Source organism: Nanorana parkeri, unplaced genomic scaffold (genome assembly GCF_000935625.1).
Source record: "Nanorana parkeri isolate BGI_ZX_2015 unplaced genomic scaffold, ASM93562v1 scaffold117, whole genome shotgun sequence".
Classification (NCBI taxonomy): Eukaryota; Metazoa; Chordata; class Amphibia; order Anura; family Dicroglossidae; genus Nanorana; species Nanorana parkeri.
The window spans coordinates 910,316-926,987 of record NW_017306385.1 but is presented as its reverse complement, the minus strand read 5'-3'; the positions used below and the strand labels follow the sequence as shown (position 1 = coordinate 926,987).

General features: G+C 40.5%; 1 protein-coding gene across 1 annotated transcript in view; it reads left to right on the top strand.

Annotated features, from left to right (window-relative positions):
- Positions 1-16,672, top strand: part of COL14A1 (collagen type XIV alpha 1 chain) — a 137,717-nt gene that overhangs the window by 21,402 nt on the left and 99,643 nt on the right. Inside the window, exons 3-4 of the mRNA XM_018553336.1 lie at positions 318-461; positions 2,618-2,692. Of these exons, the coding sequence (XP_018408838.1) occupies positions 318-461; positions 2,618-2,692 (219 nt within the window). The remainder of the gene's footprint in view (positions 1-317; positions 462-2,617; positions 2,693-16,672) is intronic.

The following is a 16,672-nucleotide window of genomic DNA, read 5'->3' as shown; positions in this document are numbered from 1 at the left end:
GAATAAATCTTGTACATTGTACTTAATGTGGGTTTTATATGACAAATGACAAACAGATTTGTGTGATTAACCACTGTTTTGATGGAGGGTTATAGAAAGTGGGTTTAAAGGGGGAGTTTTTTTTTACCAGCTGAAGAGCCCAGCAGATTAAAATGAATCTGAATAAAGTAACATTGTGATGAAGGTTGGCTCATGACCCCGATATTAACTTTAGCCGCTTTTGTGAAGAATGATCGGAATAATGAGCATTTTCCTAATGTATTTGCAATATTCTGCCATGATGAAAGATGTCTGACTCAATGTCTTCTCATGTTCAGGTGGGAAAACCAACCAGCTAAATCTTAAAAACAACGCCACCAGAGCCATCATTCAAAGACTTGATCCTGACCGGAGTTACAATGTACAGATCATTGCCTTTAATGAAGATGATGAAAGCAAGCCAGTTCGTGGAGAGTTTAGAAGTACGTAACTGTGACGGGCACCAATAGCTGATTAACGTGTGTGACTAGGAGCTCAAGGGGCTTCATTAACTAAAGTGTTTAATAAGGGACAGTCTGTACTGCCTCACATCAGCCAATCAAAGTCAAACTCATCAGACACAATCCTATCTGCAGCACCATTAGGTCATATATAATATTATGGAGGAAATTTTGGACAGCTGACCAGCACACCCAGGGGTGTCCCTAGAGCTTTCTCTACCTGAGAATGGTGGGGTATGGGGTTGGGGGTTTGCTGGTGGTGCATGGTCTGGGGGAAGGGGTGCATGTTTGTTTGGTTTATTGCCAAGAGCTTGGTGGGACACCAGCCAAAGCATCCCGCTCAGCTCCGGGCAACCAGTGATGTCAGTGAGCTGGGCAGGTCGCTGGTCAGAGCGTCACAGGTTGCTAAAAGCTCTTAACAACTTGGGACGCTCTGGCCGGAACAGAGTGGCAGAGTTTCTTGAAAGCCCACTCCATGACCTACATATACTTGTCTGCACTGCTCCATCACTCAGTGTCCAAACCCCGTATAAGCTTAGTGTCTGAGCTCACATAGATTTGATGACACCCACCTTCTCTTTACATGATAATATTCAGACTTGGTGATTGACCCCTCAAGCCCAGACACTGTATTTTGGAAGGACGTGTGCTCTCCCATAGCTGAAAGCACCTTGAAGTATTTTGGAAGGGTGCCAGCATGGTTTATAAATAGCTTGTGGCAAGGAGGAAAAAACTTTGCTAGGAAAGAAAAGGAAGGAGAGAAGAAAATCTCCTTGAGTGGCCTGCACAGAGCCTTGATCTCAAGCATGACTGTGGCCCTGTGTTGAAAGCCAGCTCGGAGACGTTTTGATGAGTTTGGTGTGGAAGAACTTGAGTGGCCTCCATAGGTCCTTTATCTCAATTCTACTGAGCACCTTTGGGATGAATTGGAACGCCCATTACAAGCCAGGTCTTCTAATCCAATAATAAAGAATAGAAAGAGAAGTTGGGGTTTTGGGCACCAATTGACAAGTGCCAATGAACTTCAAACAACTATGTAGTATAAAAATATATTTTTAATTTGGTGGAAAAGTTAAAAATCATCAGTGTGATACATAGAAATAAAACAATGCATGATTAGATGGGAACCTCCTTGCACCCACTAGGTTCCATATATGAGGTAATAGAACATGATTAGATAATAATTATACACATGATTAGGGAGTTCAAAATTGGATACAAACAATAAAGAACATTTCATCCATAGGCTGAAATAACCGAAAACCTATAATGGAAACACATTTGGTGTGTCGTAGTGTAGTACTTGCAGAGCTAATTGGAGATGCCATACTTGCATTATTGTGCTCAACGCGTCTCGCGCCGCGGGGAGCTTCATCAGGAGGAGGAGGTCTAAAGATCATACAAAAAACATGATATAAATACTAGAACATCAATCTAATTAAACAAACCAACCCAAACTATTAATACTGATATAGAGGGGTCAACATAGTAATTCATCAATTGTACCGAGATACAATATTGACATGATACAAGGGATCACTTGTGTAAAATGGTTTATGGTGTATATAACACTTCTTTGATCAGATGGTATGTAAGGAGACAGTAGACATGATGCTTAATATGATACATCTGAGGATCCTCGTCATCTATATATATATATATATATATATATACATAGGCATATATCTGTTGTGGTTAGATTATGAGTTGGAATATGACATTCATTTATTATAATTAACTAGGGGTTGGCACCTCATTCAGGACCCGCGCACCACCAATCCTTTTTTCTTCTAATCCAATGCTAATTATCTGACCTCCCAAATGCTCTTCTGGCCCAATGAGCATAAAGCAGAAAGCCCCCAGGATAAAAGTAAACAGTTCCCAGGCAATTGCCTATGAACGGCATATAAAGTGACAATGGTTTATTTTATATCTTGAGTAAAACCAATTCATGAGACGGATACCTCAAAAGGGACAGAATCTTTGCAGACTTGTTTTCTAATTGGCTTTGGCTTCCACATGCTTCTGTTCAGTAGGAATTTGTCATGTCTCTCATGTTCCACTTTACGGGCAGAAAATATTGTAATTCTTCTGCTAATTCTATCATTTCTCATTATGTGTTTTTCTTTGGGTTCTAGTTAGGGATTTGGAAAAGAAGAGAAAAACTGCCAAAAATCCAAAGTCGGAAAGTGAGAACCAGATCCTGGAGGAAGGTATGATCCTCTAAACATTTCACTTTTGAAGCAGTAAGCAAGGAGTTTAAACACTTACATCTGTCTAATGTCAAATGAATATAATGGAAGAATGACTTTCACTTGCTTTGTGGCAGTATTTCTGTATATATTGGCATGGTGCTGTTAAGGTGTATTTCCACTTATGTTTGTTATGTCTTCACACAGCATAATGAAAATAAAAAATATATATTTTTTACCTTTTAGCTGTTTTGTTGCAGCAGACAACATAGCTGAATTCAGGTTTTTCTCAGCACCCTCACAGTGACTTATAGAAAGACTTAGGATGGAAATTTGTGGATTGTGTTTCTCTCATAAACTTCATTAACATACAGTGCAAACCCCTCCTAACATTACAAAGAAGCAAAAGCCAAGTAGAAATTGTATCCCTTAAGAAGCTAATAAATGCTAACCCAAGTAAAACCAATATTAACTGCAAGAAGCATTTTTTTAGCTTATAGTATGTGAATGGAAGCATGTAACAAAACTAAGCTAGGTGTTATCCCAATTTGGCTGGGAAAGTGGAAGTACACTTTCAGGTATTGAATTGCCCACTATAAAATTAGTTATTTTCTCTTCCAGTAGACAGCTATTGTACCTGTTTTGTTATTGTGCTCCTTACATGCTGAGAAAGACATATCAGTGCATTGTAACCCATCAAATTGTATATAATGGGCAAAGCACAGATTCAAATTAAGCCCACAGCCTTACAGGCACAGCAGCTGGGGAACCTATGGTAGTGTATTCCAGGGGTTGGTTTATTTAGTATTCTACTCTCTTTGATTTACTTGTACACCAGTTATAGTGGGCCCCACCTCAGGCTGTTATGTGCTTGGCATGTAATGGGTATCCAATCATACAAAATCTTAGGGACTTATGATAAAGAAAAACAAATCTGTGCAAATGGCGATCATTGAGACAATTCATTTAATTTCATTTTACAGAGATTAAATATAAAATATTATTTGCCAGCACTGAGCTTCTCTCCTTTCTGGGCACTAGACTGCTGATTTATGGAATGCTGTTAGCTGCAGACTTTATTCCAGGCAGAGGATTTACAGGAACTTCCTATGTTATGTAAAGACTTTGTACTCTTACCATCTACTATAAAGCAGACTGTCCCTAAGCATTAAACCGTACTGACTGCAGTCATTACTACTTTTCCTCCTTAGTCGTTGTCTATGCCAGATCCCACAAGGCCAAGAGGGCTGTGTTGAAATTTAGGAAAGCCATTACCCTCAATGCATGCTCTTAGGGTCTTATTTTTTATCAAAGCCCAGCTAATCACATTACAGGTGCATTAAAACAAAAGCTGTACAAAGTTTTAGTTTGTTGCTTTAGAGAGAAGTCACAGCCTAAGCAGGACAGCCTGCCCCCAGCCAGCATGCTGCAAAGAAGAATCCTTGCTTTCTGTGTCGAAACAGTGGTCACTCTGCAGAGATCTGACAAAGCTCATGCTCCCTGCTGATTGGAACGCTGTAGCTCTGACTCAGCAGGGGGGTGACAAAATCATAATAATTCTGAGTCTAAAGCTGGCCATACACTGTACACATTTTGGCCGGTTCTTGATGTTCGTCCGAAAATCATTCAGTGGGTGACCCTTGCGCCACCCTTCCATCAGGCATCCTTCAATCAGAAAATCCAAAACAGCCCAGATCGAGATTCTTCAATTTACACTGTTTAGCATAAAAAATATAAAAAAGAAATATATGTATTTTTTTTTTTAAACACAAATATTAAAAAAAATAAAAAACAACAGCATGTGACTATCTTAAGATTTCGCATTTAGAGATGGAGCTTGACATCTGCTGCACTTCACAGTTGTGCGTTCAGCATGTTTGTGGTTTGATTCCCATTAACCTCTATGGTAAACATAAGGGTCTATTTATAAACAAATGCAAATTTTCAACAAAAAGGCTGCTAGGCTTGTGCACTGCATTATACGAGGAGGTCACATGCTTCTCTTATACCTGGAAGCACCGGGTATTTACTAGCAGCTATGGCAAAGGCAGGAGCAGCAGCTAAGCACTATGAAGGTGAGTATAAGTGCGTTGAAGGGTGGATTGTCAATTTGCCTGTAATGGGCGAGGAGATTGGGTCATTCCCTTGCCTGGTGCCCCTGGTGCCACCAACATGCTGCTTCGCGACAGCCACAGTTCTGTACACACCGAAAGAGGGCGGCCTTAAACAGGCCACAGCCCATCATGTCACTCCTCCTGAGCACCGCTGCCTCCATGCTTTCCCACCAGCAGGAGTGGGGACAAGGAACTGAAGGGACTGGAGGGACAGGCAACCATGCCAGCAGGCGGACTTAAGTAAAAACGATAAGTAACTGCTGGTGAGTGTGATAGTGTACATGTAAATATATGAGTGTATGTATGTGATTATATGTATGTGGGTGTGAGTGTGTGGGTGTGAGTGTGCATATGTTTGTGGGTGTGTGTAGGTTGGTGGGTTTGTGTGTTGTCAAAATTCATTATAGGGGGTGCTTTGCGCTATGAATAAAGGGGCTGGAATCAGGGCCATCCCTACCTTGTTCTCCACCTGAGGTGGCCAGGAGAAGGGGGGAGCGGTGGTGAAAGCTGAGTGGAAGGAGGTGCTAGTCAGCCATCTGCCCCACACCTGCCACTCCCCCAATGAGATGCTACTGCCTCATTATGGGAATGTCCCTTAGTGGAATGAATCATAGTGGGTGCTGTGCACTAGAGTGTATATACTCCTGACTCCTGCACTATGTACATTGCATACTCGTGACCCCTGCACTTTTTTCCAAGGGCTGTATATTACTTGTACTCCTGACTCCTGCACCCTGTATGTTACTCACTTCTGATCCCTGCATTTTGTATGTTGTGCACTCTGTGCATTGCATTTTCCTGAGCCCTGCACTTTGTTTGCTGGGCTGCACGTTATTTGTACTTCTTACTCCTGCACTCAGTACTGCACATAACCCCTGTATCAGATTTCAGGTGACACATTATGCTCCAGACATTAAAATATGTGAATGGAAGTGAATGCCAAGTTTGCTCATTGCTAAAAAGGTAGAAAAAGATTACATTTACAGCGACATTTGTATATTATTGTTTTAACATTTTCTTCAAACCTTCCTCACTTTTTAATTGGGCCATGCTAGGTTAGCTTAAAAAATAGTCGCTGCACCCTGGTGGTACTTGATATATTTCATGCTGTTCAGGGAGTTCTCCACATCTCTAGGGTTGTCTACCCCTAATCTTTATTACTGGTAGTGTTAAAAAGCAAGGCACAGTGATTGATAGCAAGTCCACAGTACGTTTTTATTAAAGGCTCATGTCAATGGGAATTCGATTTGCTATTTGCTTTGCCTGCCGTTTAAGGCTGGACTCTGGGATAAGCAAATATTGTCTAAGAGGTTTGTGTATTCTTCTTGAATCTTGGTGTGCTTTGTGTATTTCTGCCAGAAATGTGCACTAATCCAGTGTGAAACTTAGATCTTCCTGTAAAAAAGTCTGCTCACTGCTGCTCTCTCTGCTTGTGAAGAGTGACTAGTCTTGCCTCCGCCCCCTCCTGTAGTTTTTAGCAGGCATCCTGTAGTGGGTGTGGTCTGATGGGTCCCTCTCACTGTTCTATTGCCAAGGGTTTATGGACACCCAGCCATCACACCGAGCTAAAGCATGTGGATGTCCTTCCAAATTTTGGGTTCAGGTGTTTCTAGTAAAGGGTAATAACAGTACTGCAGGGTGTATAAATAATTTGAAGAAGTAGCTTAAGGAAGACCCTTTTCAGTTTCAGCATGACTATTCCCCTACACTTCAAGCTATATCCAGAAAGACATGGTTTGACAAATTTTGTGTCAAGCAACTTGAGTGGCCTCCACAATGCCCTGACTACAACACCACTGAACATCTTTGGGAAATAATTCTGATTTGTGAGCCATGTCTTCTCACCTGACCTCACAAATACTATTTTTGGCTGAATGGGCACAATATTCCACATACACATTCCAAAATCTTGTTGAAAGCCTTCCCTGAAGAGTGGAGACTGTTATAGCTGCAAAGGGAAAGGGGATGGGGGCAACATTATATGAATGCACAAGGTTTTGGACTGGGATGTCCAACAAGCTCACTTAGGTGTGATGGTCAGGCTTTACAGTTCAAGCGCCTTCCTTCCACAATTCTAGTCTCCTAGTCTCTTTATTATTTGTTGTAAAGACACAGCAGACATTCTTTAGAGGCCACAGGCACATTAAGTTCCATCACTGGCCATACAGGTACATAAGGCACAGACCTAGAGGGAAGAACCAAGGGAAAAACAAATAGAGAAAAAAACAATTATGTTGTTCTAAACGGGTCTTTACTTTTCAGATATATTTTCTTATTGATATCAAAGAGTGATGAGTGCAGTTCATTTCTCATTTAGGGTACTTTCTTTCATACACCGCCTATAGCACAATAAACATTGTAGAAGGATCCAAGCTAGAAATGTAGAAGGAGCTGAGTGGTGATGATATACTGTACAGATTAAGAAAAGAGCATGATAGATGGGAGGGCAAATCACGCTCCAAAGAACATCAAAGACCTGTATGTAAGTTTGTTGTATGAGGATGGTTAATGTGATGGGAACCTGTGATATACATTGAAAAGTGGTGAAAGAACAAAAGTTATGAATGAGAACATCACAGGTTAGAGGCATTCTTGAGCTGAGGAGAGCAAGCAAAAGCTCAAATGAACTTTCAGTTTAAATCAGCTAAATACATTCTAAGTATATCAACACACATGGGGCCAGATAGTGTGCCTATGTTAAAGAGGATTTGTGGTGTACACCAACGGAAAAATCGCAAATTGCCATTTTTCATAACAGAATCACAGTTTCTGTGCTTTATGAACTCTATGAACTAATATCTGGCCTACAATGTAGCACAGATATTAGCCTGCACCTCTCTACCTGGTGTGACTAGGAGCAGATCTGCACATTGGGCTAACTGCTTCTGATAAGCGTTTGTACAGACGTTTAACAGGGAGACTCAGCAGGGAAAACGCTGATCACCTCCTGATCACAGGGGAGAGAGAAAAGAGGAAGAAAATACAATGAGCTGCTATTACTCACTGTATTACTCCTTGAACAGTGACAACACGTCAGGTCAGGGGCACCGTGCACACGTTTGTGCAAGGCACTGCACCATAAATAGTTTATTGAGCCCATAGTGTGCAAAGTCGTAGTCCCCAACAGCTAGGTGTTTTATCGCTCAAAAGTAAGTGCAACAAAATGCTCAACACAAGCAATCCCATTAATTTCTATGGCCTCTGTTCACATCTGAGCATTTTGTTGTGCATTTTGTCGCACAACGTTTCCTGTTGAAGTCTATGGGACCAAACAGAACTGAAATTTGCCAAAAAGTAGCTCATGTACTTTTTCCAGCAATAGGCATTTTTTAGCTTGCGACAAATCGCTCAGGTGTGAATAGGGGCTATAGAAATGAATGGGATTCCTTGTCTTGAGTGACTTTTTGCTTTCAAGACAAGTGAATGGGATTCCTTGTCTTGAGCATCGCACTTAGCTTTAAGTGACAAAACATCTAGGTTACGGCCTTCACTCGATTCCTATATTAACACATGTTGGTCCACATGTTAAGGTGCATTGCTTTAGGACAGCCCATTGAAAAATTGTCAATGCACCTGTAACTCAGACACAAGATGTCACGATGCTAGGCGGACAGAGCAACCACAGGGTCCTGGTATTACAACTTGAATGCATGGAGGAGGCATTCCTCACATAACAGCTGCAGTCCTCGGTGCATGGGAAGCTGTGATGGAGCATGGCTGTGGCTTCCCAGGCTTCCCATCCAATCAGGAAGGCGGGTGGGTGTCCTACAGTTTGTGTTTGTTGTCTTTAGACAGCCTTAGTAGAGAAACTCGTCCCCAGCCGACATTCTGCAGAGAAGAACCCTTACAATATTGATAAAACAAAGGCACAAACTGTCAATAAATGTAAACAATCTGTCTTCGCTATCTACACTGTGAATACAATTTGTAGCTTTATTCAAATAAAATACATACAAATTAAATATTGGAATAGTTTAAAAAAAAAATTTAGACCCTTATTGACTTTCCACATTGCTTTAGGAATTCTTTTAAAAAATTCTTTGCAGTGAAATTTTGGATGTAATATCAGATTGTTGCCAGTATTTCCCGTTTTGGCTGACATGTTGATATAAACTCCATGTGGCACTCTCATCTATAATAATCCTAATGAGACTCACATCTGTCCTCTGGCTGCCGATTCTAGCACAAAGCATGCCACTACCACTTTAAACTGGCTTACTAGTTTTACAGCAGTTCATTTTTGAGACTGTAGTCAAAATGTCAAATAATATACTTTATATTCTATGTATTTTTATGTTTAAAGTACGACTGTTACCTTATAATAATACGTTTGATTTTAAATTGTTGTATATCACTAGATTTATGAATTTACTGTTAAATTAAATTTGAAAAGCACATTATTCTGATCTGATCAAATTCTAATATTAAAAGGATTTTTTATGAACACTGAAAAACAAGTATTATTATTATACAGGATATATATAGTGCCAACTGTTGGCACTATATCTATAGTGACACAGATATAGTGCCAACAGTTTGTGCAGCGATCTACAATATAAGGAAGACATTACAATACAATTCAAGACAAGATGGTAAGGAGGGCCCTGCCTGTGACGGCTTACAATCTAAAACGGAGGAGCAAGTGGTAGCTGTGTGGGGATGAATAGTTTGAGAATGTGATGGTTCAGTGGTTAGTTTGAGGTGGGATAAGCTTTCCTGAAGAGATGAGTCTTTAGGGATTGCCTGAAGGCAGTCAGAGTGGGAGATAGACGGGCAGGTTGAAGTAAAGGGTACCAGAGGATTGGAGAGACTCTAGTGAAGTCCTCAAGGTGAGCATGGGAAGAGTTGACGAGGGAGCTAGAAAGCAGGAAGTCTTTGGAAGAGTGAAGGGGACGGTTAGGGTGATACTTTGAGACAATGTTGGAGATATACACTGAGCGATTGGTTAGGTGGATGAGACTAGCAGCAGCATTCATGATAGACTGAAAGGGGGATAGCCTGTGTAGAGGTCAGCCAATGTGGATCTATAACCGAGTGATACACAAATAAGATACATTTGTGTTAGTAGTTTAGGTACTTGAATTAATTTTTAAGATCCAATTTCTGAGTTTAGTGTCAATATAAGGCAAAATAAGGATAAAGCGTTGATTAATATTTAAATAGTTTTTTTTAAAAAGATTTAACTCCTGAGTTTGGTGTCACTTTAAATACACAGATAGTCTTATAGGAAGATTTTTGTTGAAATTAATAGACTGGTAGCAGGGCCTCTTTAAGTCTTTCTGGGTCTCACTTACTTCTCAGTGGTTCTTAATCTCTGTTTTAATTGCCAATGTTAGTAACAGTTTTAAAATCTGTGCTACTTACATTCTCCATGTAGCAGTTTTTTTAAAAGCCATGGACTAGAGAGAAGTAAACACTCTCCAGAAACGTAGCAGATATTTATTTTTGGCCTGGGTATAAAGAATCTGAGCTGTGCTTCTCTCAACTTAAATTTAAGTGTGCATTTTTTTAGCTGTGGCTGGAAACTTATAAAGGGAATTCTGTTGATCTACTTGTACAATTAAAAAAGGATTGACATCTGCACAGTGTTCTTTCTGAGAGAGGGGTTTATTGTAGAAGATTCAGAGCTAATGGATACTCTACAGCCTACACTAGAGGTTCATAACCTCTGTGAAGGGACATCAAAGGAGGGACATCATAAAATTTTAAGGAGTAAAGAACGTGCAAGCAGTGACTGAACTATTGCCATAGTGACCCAGGCAGCCCCTATGGGGCCTGGGGGAAACAGGGGGGCCCAGCCAGTATGAGAAACAAAGGGGTCCCCCTGATGCCTTGCGGCCGCCTGGGGCGCTATGGCATTGCAGGCTGCTGGCTGTCACTGGCGGCTGTGAGGAGGAACATGCCACTGTCCAGATCATTGACCACCTGTCAGTGATCTGTGCAGATTCCTCCACACAGCCACTCCTGAGTCAGTGACAGCAGCAGCTTGTGGTGGAGGAGGACGGACCCGGCGGCGGCAGTGTAGGAGAAGGTGGGGGTTGGCGACGATGGAGGAGGCGGGGCCCACTGATGACTGAGGACGAGGCGGGGCCCCGCGGTGGAGAAGGCTGACAGCGGATAGGGGCTGACAGGTAAGAGGTTTACAGAGGTGTGACCAGCCCATCTGCGACCCTGCAGAGCCCATCATAGAGAGTCTATAGTGGGCTCTGCAGGGTCACTCTCAGGTGAGCTGTGTGGGATCTCAGGGGGGCTCTGCAAGAGGGCCCCATACAAAATTTTGCGTGAAAGGTCTACTTTTCAACATTTGCTTCTAAGCAGTTTTTCAGAATAACAATCAAGTTGGGACAGTACCAGAAGTTTTATTGTCTTCTGGTAATTTCAGACGCTGAATGCACTAGTACACACTGCCCTGCACGTTCAAGCAACCTTAATATAAATAAGCTTTAAGGACAAGGCTGTCAAATCCCAGAAACCAGGTAGCCAATGCTTCTCAAAAATTACAGACTAACCTTTGAGGTTTTACCTAGTCGTTGTCAACAAAGCTGGCTTCTAAAATAAAATCCTCTTTGCTTCTCGATTAGACAGACTGGCTTCTGAATTCCATAATAATTTGACCACCCTTGCATTAAAACCCGACTGCAACCAAACTGTTTTATTTCATTTTGGATATAGTGGGGAAGTACTGGAGCACCATGTTGGGTATATAATGCCATTTGTGTTCCTGTTGGGGAAATTTGTCTTAACTTCCTATCTTGACAAAAAACTTCAGGCGGCACATAGACAAAACATAAACACATTCTTAGTAGAGTGGGGAAGGACTTAAACGTCTGAAAATGTTTTATTGTTATCAGCACCTTTCTGTCCCACCAATTTATGTTACATTATTTGTATTAAGCTGGAGTTGGGCTTCAACATTATAATCAATACTACAATTACGTTATTTACAAAATTCTGTTAAGTCATTAAATTTGATATGTTGGAAAGTAGCTGTGCTGATACAAGTGATATCCCATAGACATCCCTTAAAGTAGCCATATACATTTGGTTCACAGGACGTGAATGTGAGGTGCTGGATCTTCTGCTTTTCAGGGTAATATTATAAAACAGAACCTCATTCATGGAGTTCAGTGGCTTTGGCTAGGGAGGTCTTAAACCACAGACCCTCAAAGAACAACTTGGGTGGAATCCAGAGGTTAGAAAAGTAGTAAGAGTACCACACCAATGGTGGTCAAATTGGTAAAAATGTATGACTTTATGATCGCGATAACACAAAATAAACCAGGCATCGTGTTTCGGAGGTTAAAGATATATGGAGAAGAATGGCAGGATACTATGCGAGTTTAGAATACGTTTCCTATTTTCTTTCTGATTTTATTTTTCATCTTTTTTTTACTTCTGGGCATCAGCTGCTGAAACCCTTAATCAGAAGGGAAACAGAAATCTTGGGGGTGATTTACTAACCTAAACACACGCACGCACCAGGTGTGTGTGCATTTTTACACAGCAAAACGTATTTATCAACCAAACACGAGCAACGTGTCACATTTTCACGCCGTTATGGTGCGTTTTTATGTATTTACGTACGTGCGCGTCATGTAGCATGTGCCATAGGCTACACGCCGCTCTAATAGTGGCATGCAAGTCTCTAGAAACATATTTCCACTAATGCCATATATGGAAAAATTATGCACATGATGCATATATAATGCTGCTTCACCTCTATGCCTACAACCATCCCAAAAAACACTTTGAAAATGCTAAAAACAGTATTCAAAAATATGGAACTTACACACCACTGACATGTTCAGCTCTGTATGAGCCAACTGCACATGTGTGGAGGCAAGTTCACACGCTTCTTAAGCCCAGAAACATGAGCACGCCGATTCTTCACGATTTCTTGGTAAATTGAATAGCAGCGTGTTCACACGCGACTATTATTCCAACCATTCTGTACTGTCCAGAGGTTTTTGAAAGCTTATTTCCTCTTGGCAGTTTTTAAGTGTTCCTCATTCCACTTATGGAGAAACTTTATTTATTTTTTGCACTACCTAAATAATGTCCCAAAAACATGAGTGCATCACAGTTTAGACAAAATGGTTAGCTCATACATTTACATTCCTGCATTCATCAACGCAAGCAACACAAGGTAGAGCTAATTTACACAACATCACCTTGCAATTCATGCAGGGCTTTGCACAACAGACCTGCTGGGTGTGTACACACTACAAAGGTGTCTAGATTCCACCAATAGATCATGCTGGGAGGGAACACACTACAGAGGTGTATACTTGTTCGTGGTGTGTTTATAAGGTTTGTCTCCGGAACGCTCAAAGTTCCTAGTGTCCTGCCCTTTTTTTTCCACACAGTTTTCAAACCCCCGATGAAAAGAGACTCTTTTGACCCCTGAAATGCATTGGATGTCTTATATTGTACTAATCCCCATTATTAAAAAGTAAATTTCTCTGCACTCTACAATGATTGATGTGGCACACTCATTCTAACTTCTATTCATATATTAGATGGAAGTCATATCATGCTTATATACAGACTTTCTATTAAGTGATATTGACATAAACTGCTCGTGTTACCTGTTTACGTTAAGAGCAGACACGCCTAGCCGTAACCTATTCTTAAGGGAACCATAACAATTGTCTGGGAAACTCCAACTGGGCTGATGGATGGATCATCAAGGAGTGGCAGTTCACATCTACAGGGGTCCATAGACACTACGCCTGTTGTAAAATGACTGGATAATAATTATCTATGGTTTATGGGAACCTCAACATTAATCTGGCTATCATTTATGGTAAGCCTGTTTTCTGTCTTTATTTGGAGAACCTGATATGACCCTAAATCGTTCAATTGACTTTCCTAAAAGTAGACACTTGTTTTTTTGAACTGAAGACACTTATTTTTAACTGAAATATTAATTATATATAATTTTGATGTTGGTGTCCGGGTTAAGGAAAAAAAATGGCCTCAGGCATCAGTTTTGTAGTATGTATAATCTAGACCAATAAATATTCCCTGGGCAGTGTACATGATAGTAACTGTTTCTGATTGTAGTGATGGGACTTAAGCCAAGGCACGTTAATGATAGATTTTCTGCCTATGTACTGTAATCAGTACAATCTCAGCCTAGTGCATACTGGGACAATGCTTCCTGCTCAGTAATGTGAGATGGTATCAAAGCTCAGTCATTTCCACTCTGAATGATGACTGAGTGGGAAACCCTATATTATATATAGAGTATATAGGATAAATTGCTTTGTGTACTCACCATGAATATACATCATCTGCGAGTTTGAACTTTTTTTAAACATATTTTTCTTAATAACATTATATTATATTATATCATAATGTATATCCAGGGTCATCTTCATGAATAATGTCCAGACTGGACCGCAATTCTAATGGTGGTTCATTAAATTTGCTCTCTATTCTCAGAGATGGCCCAATGTCTAGTGAATGGATAAGCTGCATTGTTAGTTCTGTCATTGTTTGATAGGCTGCTTTTACAGGGATATCATCTGTCTTATATATGCTATATGCTTGATATATGCTTATTCATGCTGCTGGTCTGTAATGAATTGACAGGCTGCACTTTAATGATTCCAGAGGAACACATTTAGGAGGTGCTGGGGTTTCTGTGCTTATTCAAATCCTTCAGATGCAAGGCAACAAAACTCAATGGTTTTGATAAGGCAGCTCTCAAACACAACTGGCCTCCCTGGTTGGGTATCCAGAAGCAACTCAATGTTTACAAATAATTGGCACCAAACCAAAAGGTGAAACAAATTATGAATAATTGAAGGCACTTTTGGACTCTTTCCCCTTTTGGCTTGGAGCCCATTATTTCTAAACATTGAGGCACTTTAAGTGATGTCTGTGGTTTCTCGTGAATGGATAGGCTCCATTTTTAGTTTTATCAATTGCTGTTCTTTAGCAAATGGATAAGCTGTATTCTCCTTTATGCTACTGGTCATTAGTGCATGAATAGGCTGCACTATCAATGATGTCTCTGGTGTCTCTTGAATGGGTAGGCTGCATTCTTAATTATGTCACTGATCTTTAGTAAATGGATAGTCTGTGTTCTTAGTAAGGTCATCCTCAGTGATGTCACCTTTCTTTAGAGAACAGATAATGTAGGCTTCAGTTCCACTGATGCCACTGGCATATGCTGCATTCTCCATGAGTTCACTGGTCCCTCTTGATCTGATAGGCTACATTCTCAATGATGTCACTATACTACTTGCTAAGAAATGCTTTAGTTAGTCATATTCTTGGTTTCTAGTGAATTTATAATGGGATTCTCAATTGCATTTTCACTTTCTGATAAATGCATATGCTGCCTTTCCAGTGGTGTCAGCAGTCTTTAGGAAATGCATAGGATGTGTTCTCAATGATGACACTGGTTTCTAATTGATGTATATGTTGCATTTTCACTCATTGGTTTTGGTTATTCCCTAAGCTGAATTATGAATAGCTTTCCTACAATTGGGTACTTAGGGTCCACAACTGACAGAGACTGAAATATATTGTTGCTGGCATATACTGTACCACATGCTATGAGTCAATGGCCTTCCTCTAGACGTTCTACCAATCGTTTGTCCATATCCCGGCAGACTGAAAACAATACCTTTATGAAGCTGAAATAATGATACTTTCTTTCTTTTATAGCATTCTCATTTCATTGCCGAGCTCAGGCCTAATCCATATACTAGACATGGATTTCCCTCTAGACATTAAAAAAAAAAAAGAAACATTTCCAGGCTGTCTCTATGAAACCACTTCTTCAAATCACAAACCTCTTTCAGCAGATGGATGTATTCAGGGATGAAACGGATGGATGTCAAGGACAGATATTGCAATTTTATTCGGTTGTCCGCTTTGTCCAAAAATTGTGTTTAATGCTATTTCTTTGGCGTGACAATGACAACAGCAGAAGTGTACAGTATATATATATATATATATATATATAGCCAAAATGTTTTTCCTGGTTTTGGATATAGTGAAAGGTTAGAACCCCTATCATGTCTCCACTGAGGAGATTAAACCTTTTTGTAACTCCCCCTGCTATGTAGAGATTTATGTTGCATCTATGGGACGATAAGTGAAGGAAAATCTCTCCAAGGAGGACAAAGGCACCATAAACCTTTCCCTACTATATCTCAAACAATCCATACACTTTAAAGCAGAGCTCCAGTTTCAAATGTCTACTTGGGCTAGTACAGGATGTAGTCACTCCCATGCCTTGCTTTTTTGCTTGAGATTGTTGCATTCAGCAATCCTCTAAGCCACCTCTAATGTCTTTAATTTAACTTACAGTCAGCATTGCAAAGCCAATTCTTGCCCTGACAGATTGTCTTTTGAATGTCCCCCCTTTTGCTGTTTATACTACTGACATCAGCAGGTTTAGAGCTGCTGCCCACCCAACCAGAGAATTGGGAGGGGAAGAAGGATGGGATTGGTCATATGACTGCAACTTTATAGTTCTTGTAGGTATAGTTCATAGCTATTCTAAATAGTAATAGCTTGTGTTGACCATGAAAAGGAGGAGGGGCTGGCTGGAGTTCTGCTTTAGGGACATAATTCAAAGCGACACAAAAGTCAGGAGTTAAATCTTAAAAATTAACAAAAATGTAGCTTATCTGTGTATCACTGAGCTTGGAGCGGTGGCTACTTTACAACACACACAGAATACACTCTCTCTGTTAGTCCTGGTGACCATTGTCTTTGGTACTGGAAGTAATGGGGAATCCAACATTTTTTAGTTTTTACAGAGACAGAAGGTGAGGAGAGATCTTCCAATAGGTAAACCTGTCCTGGTGACAACTCTCTAAAAGGGGTAATCCACGGGGATGTCTTTATAATGTTATGTTGCAGC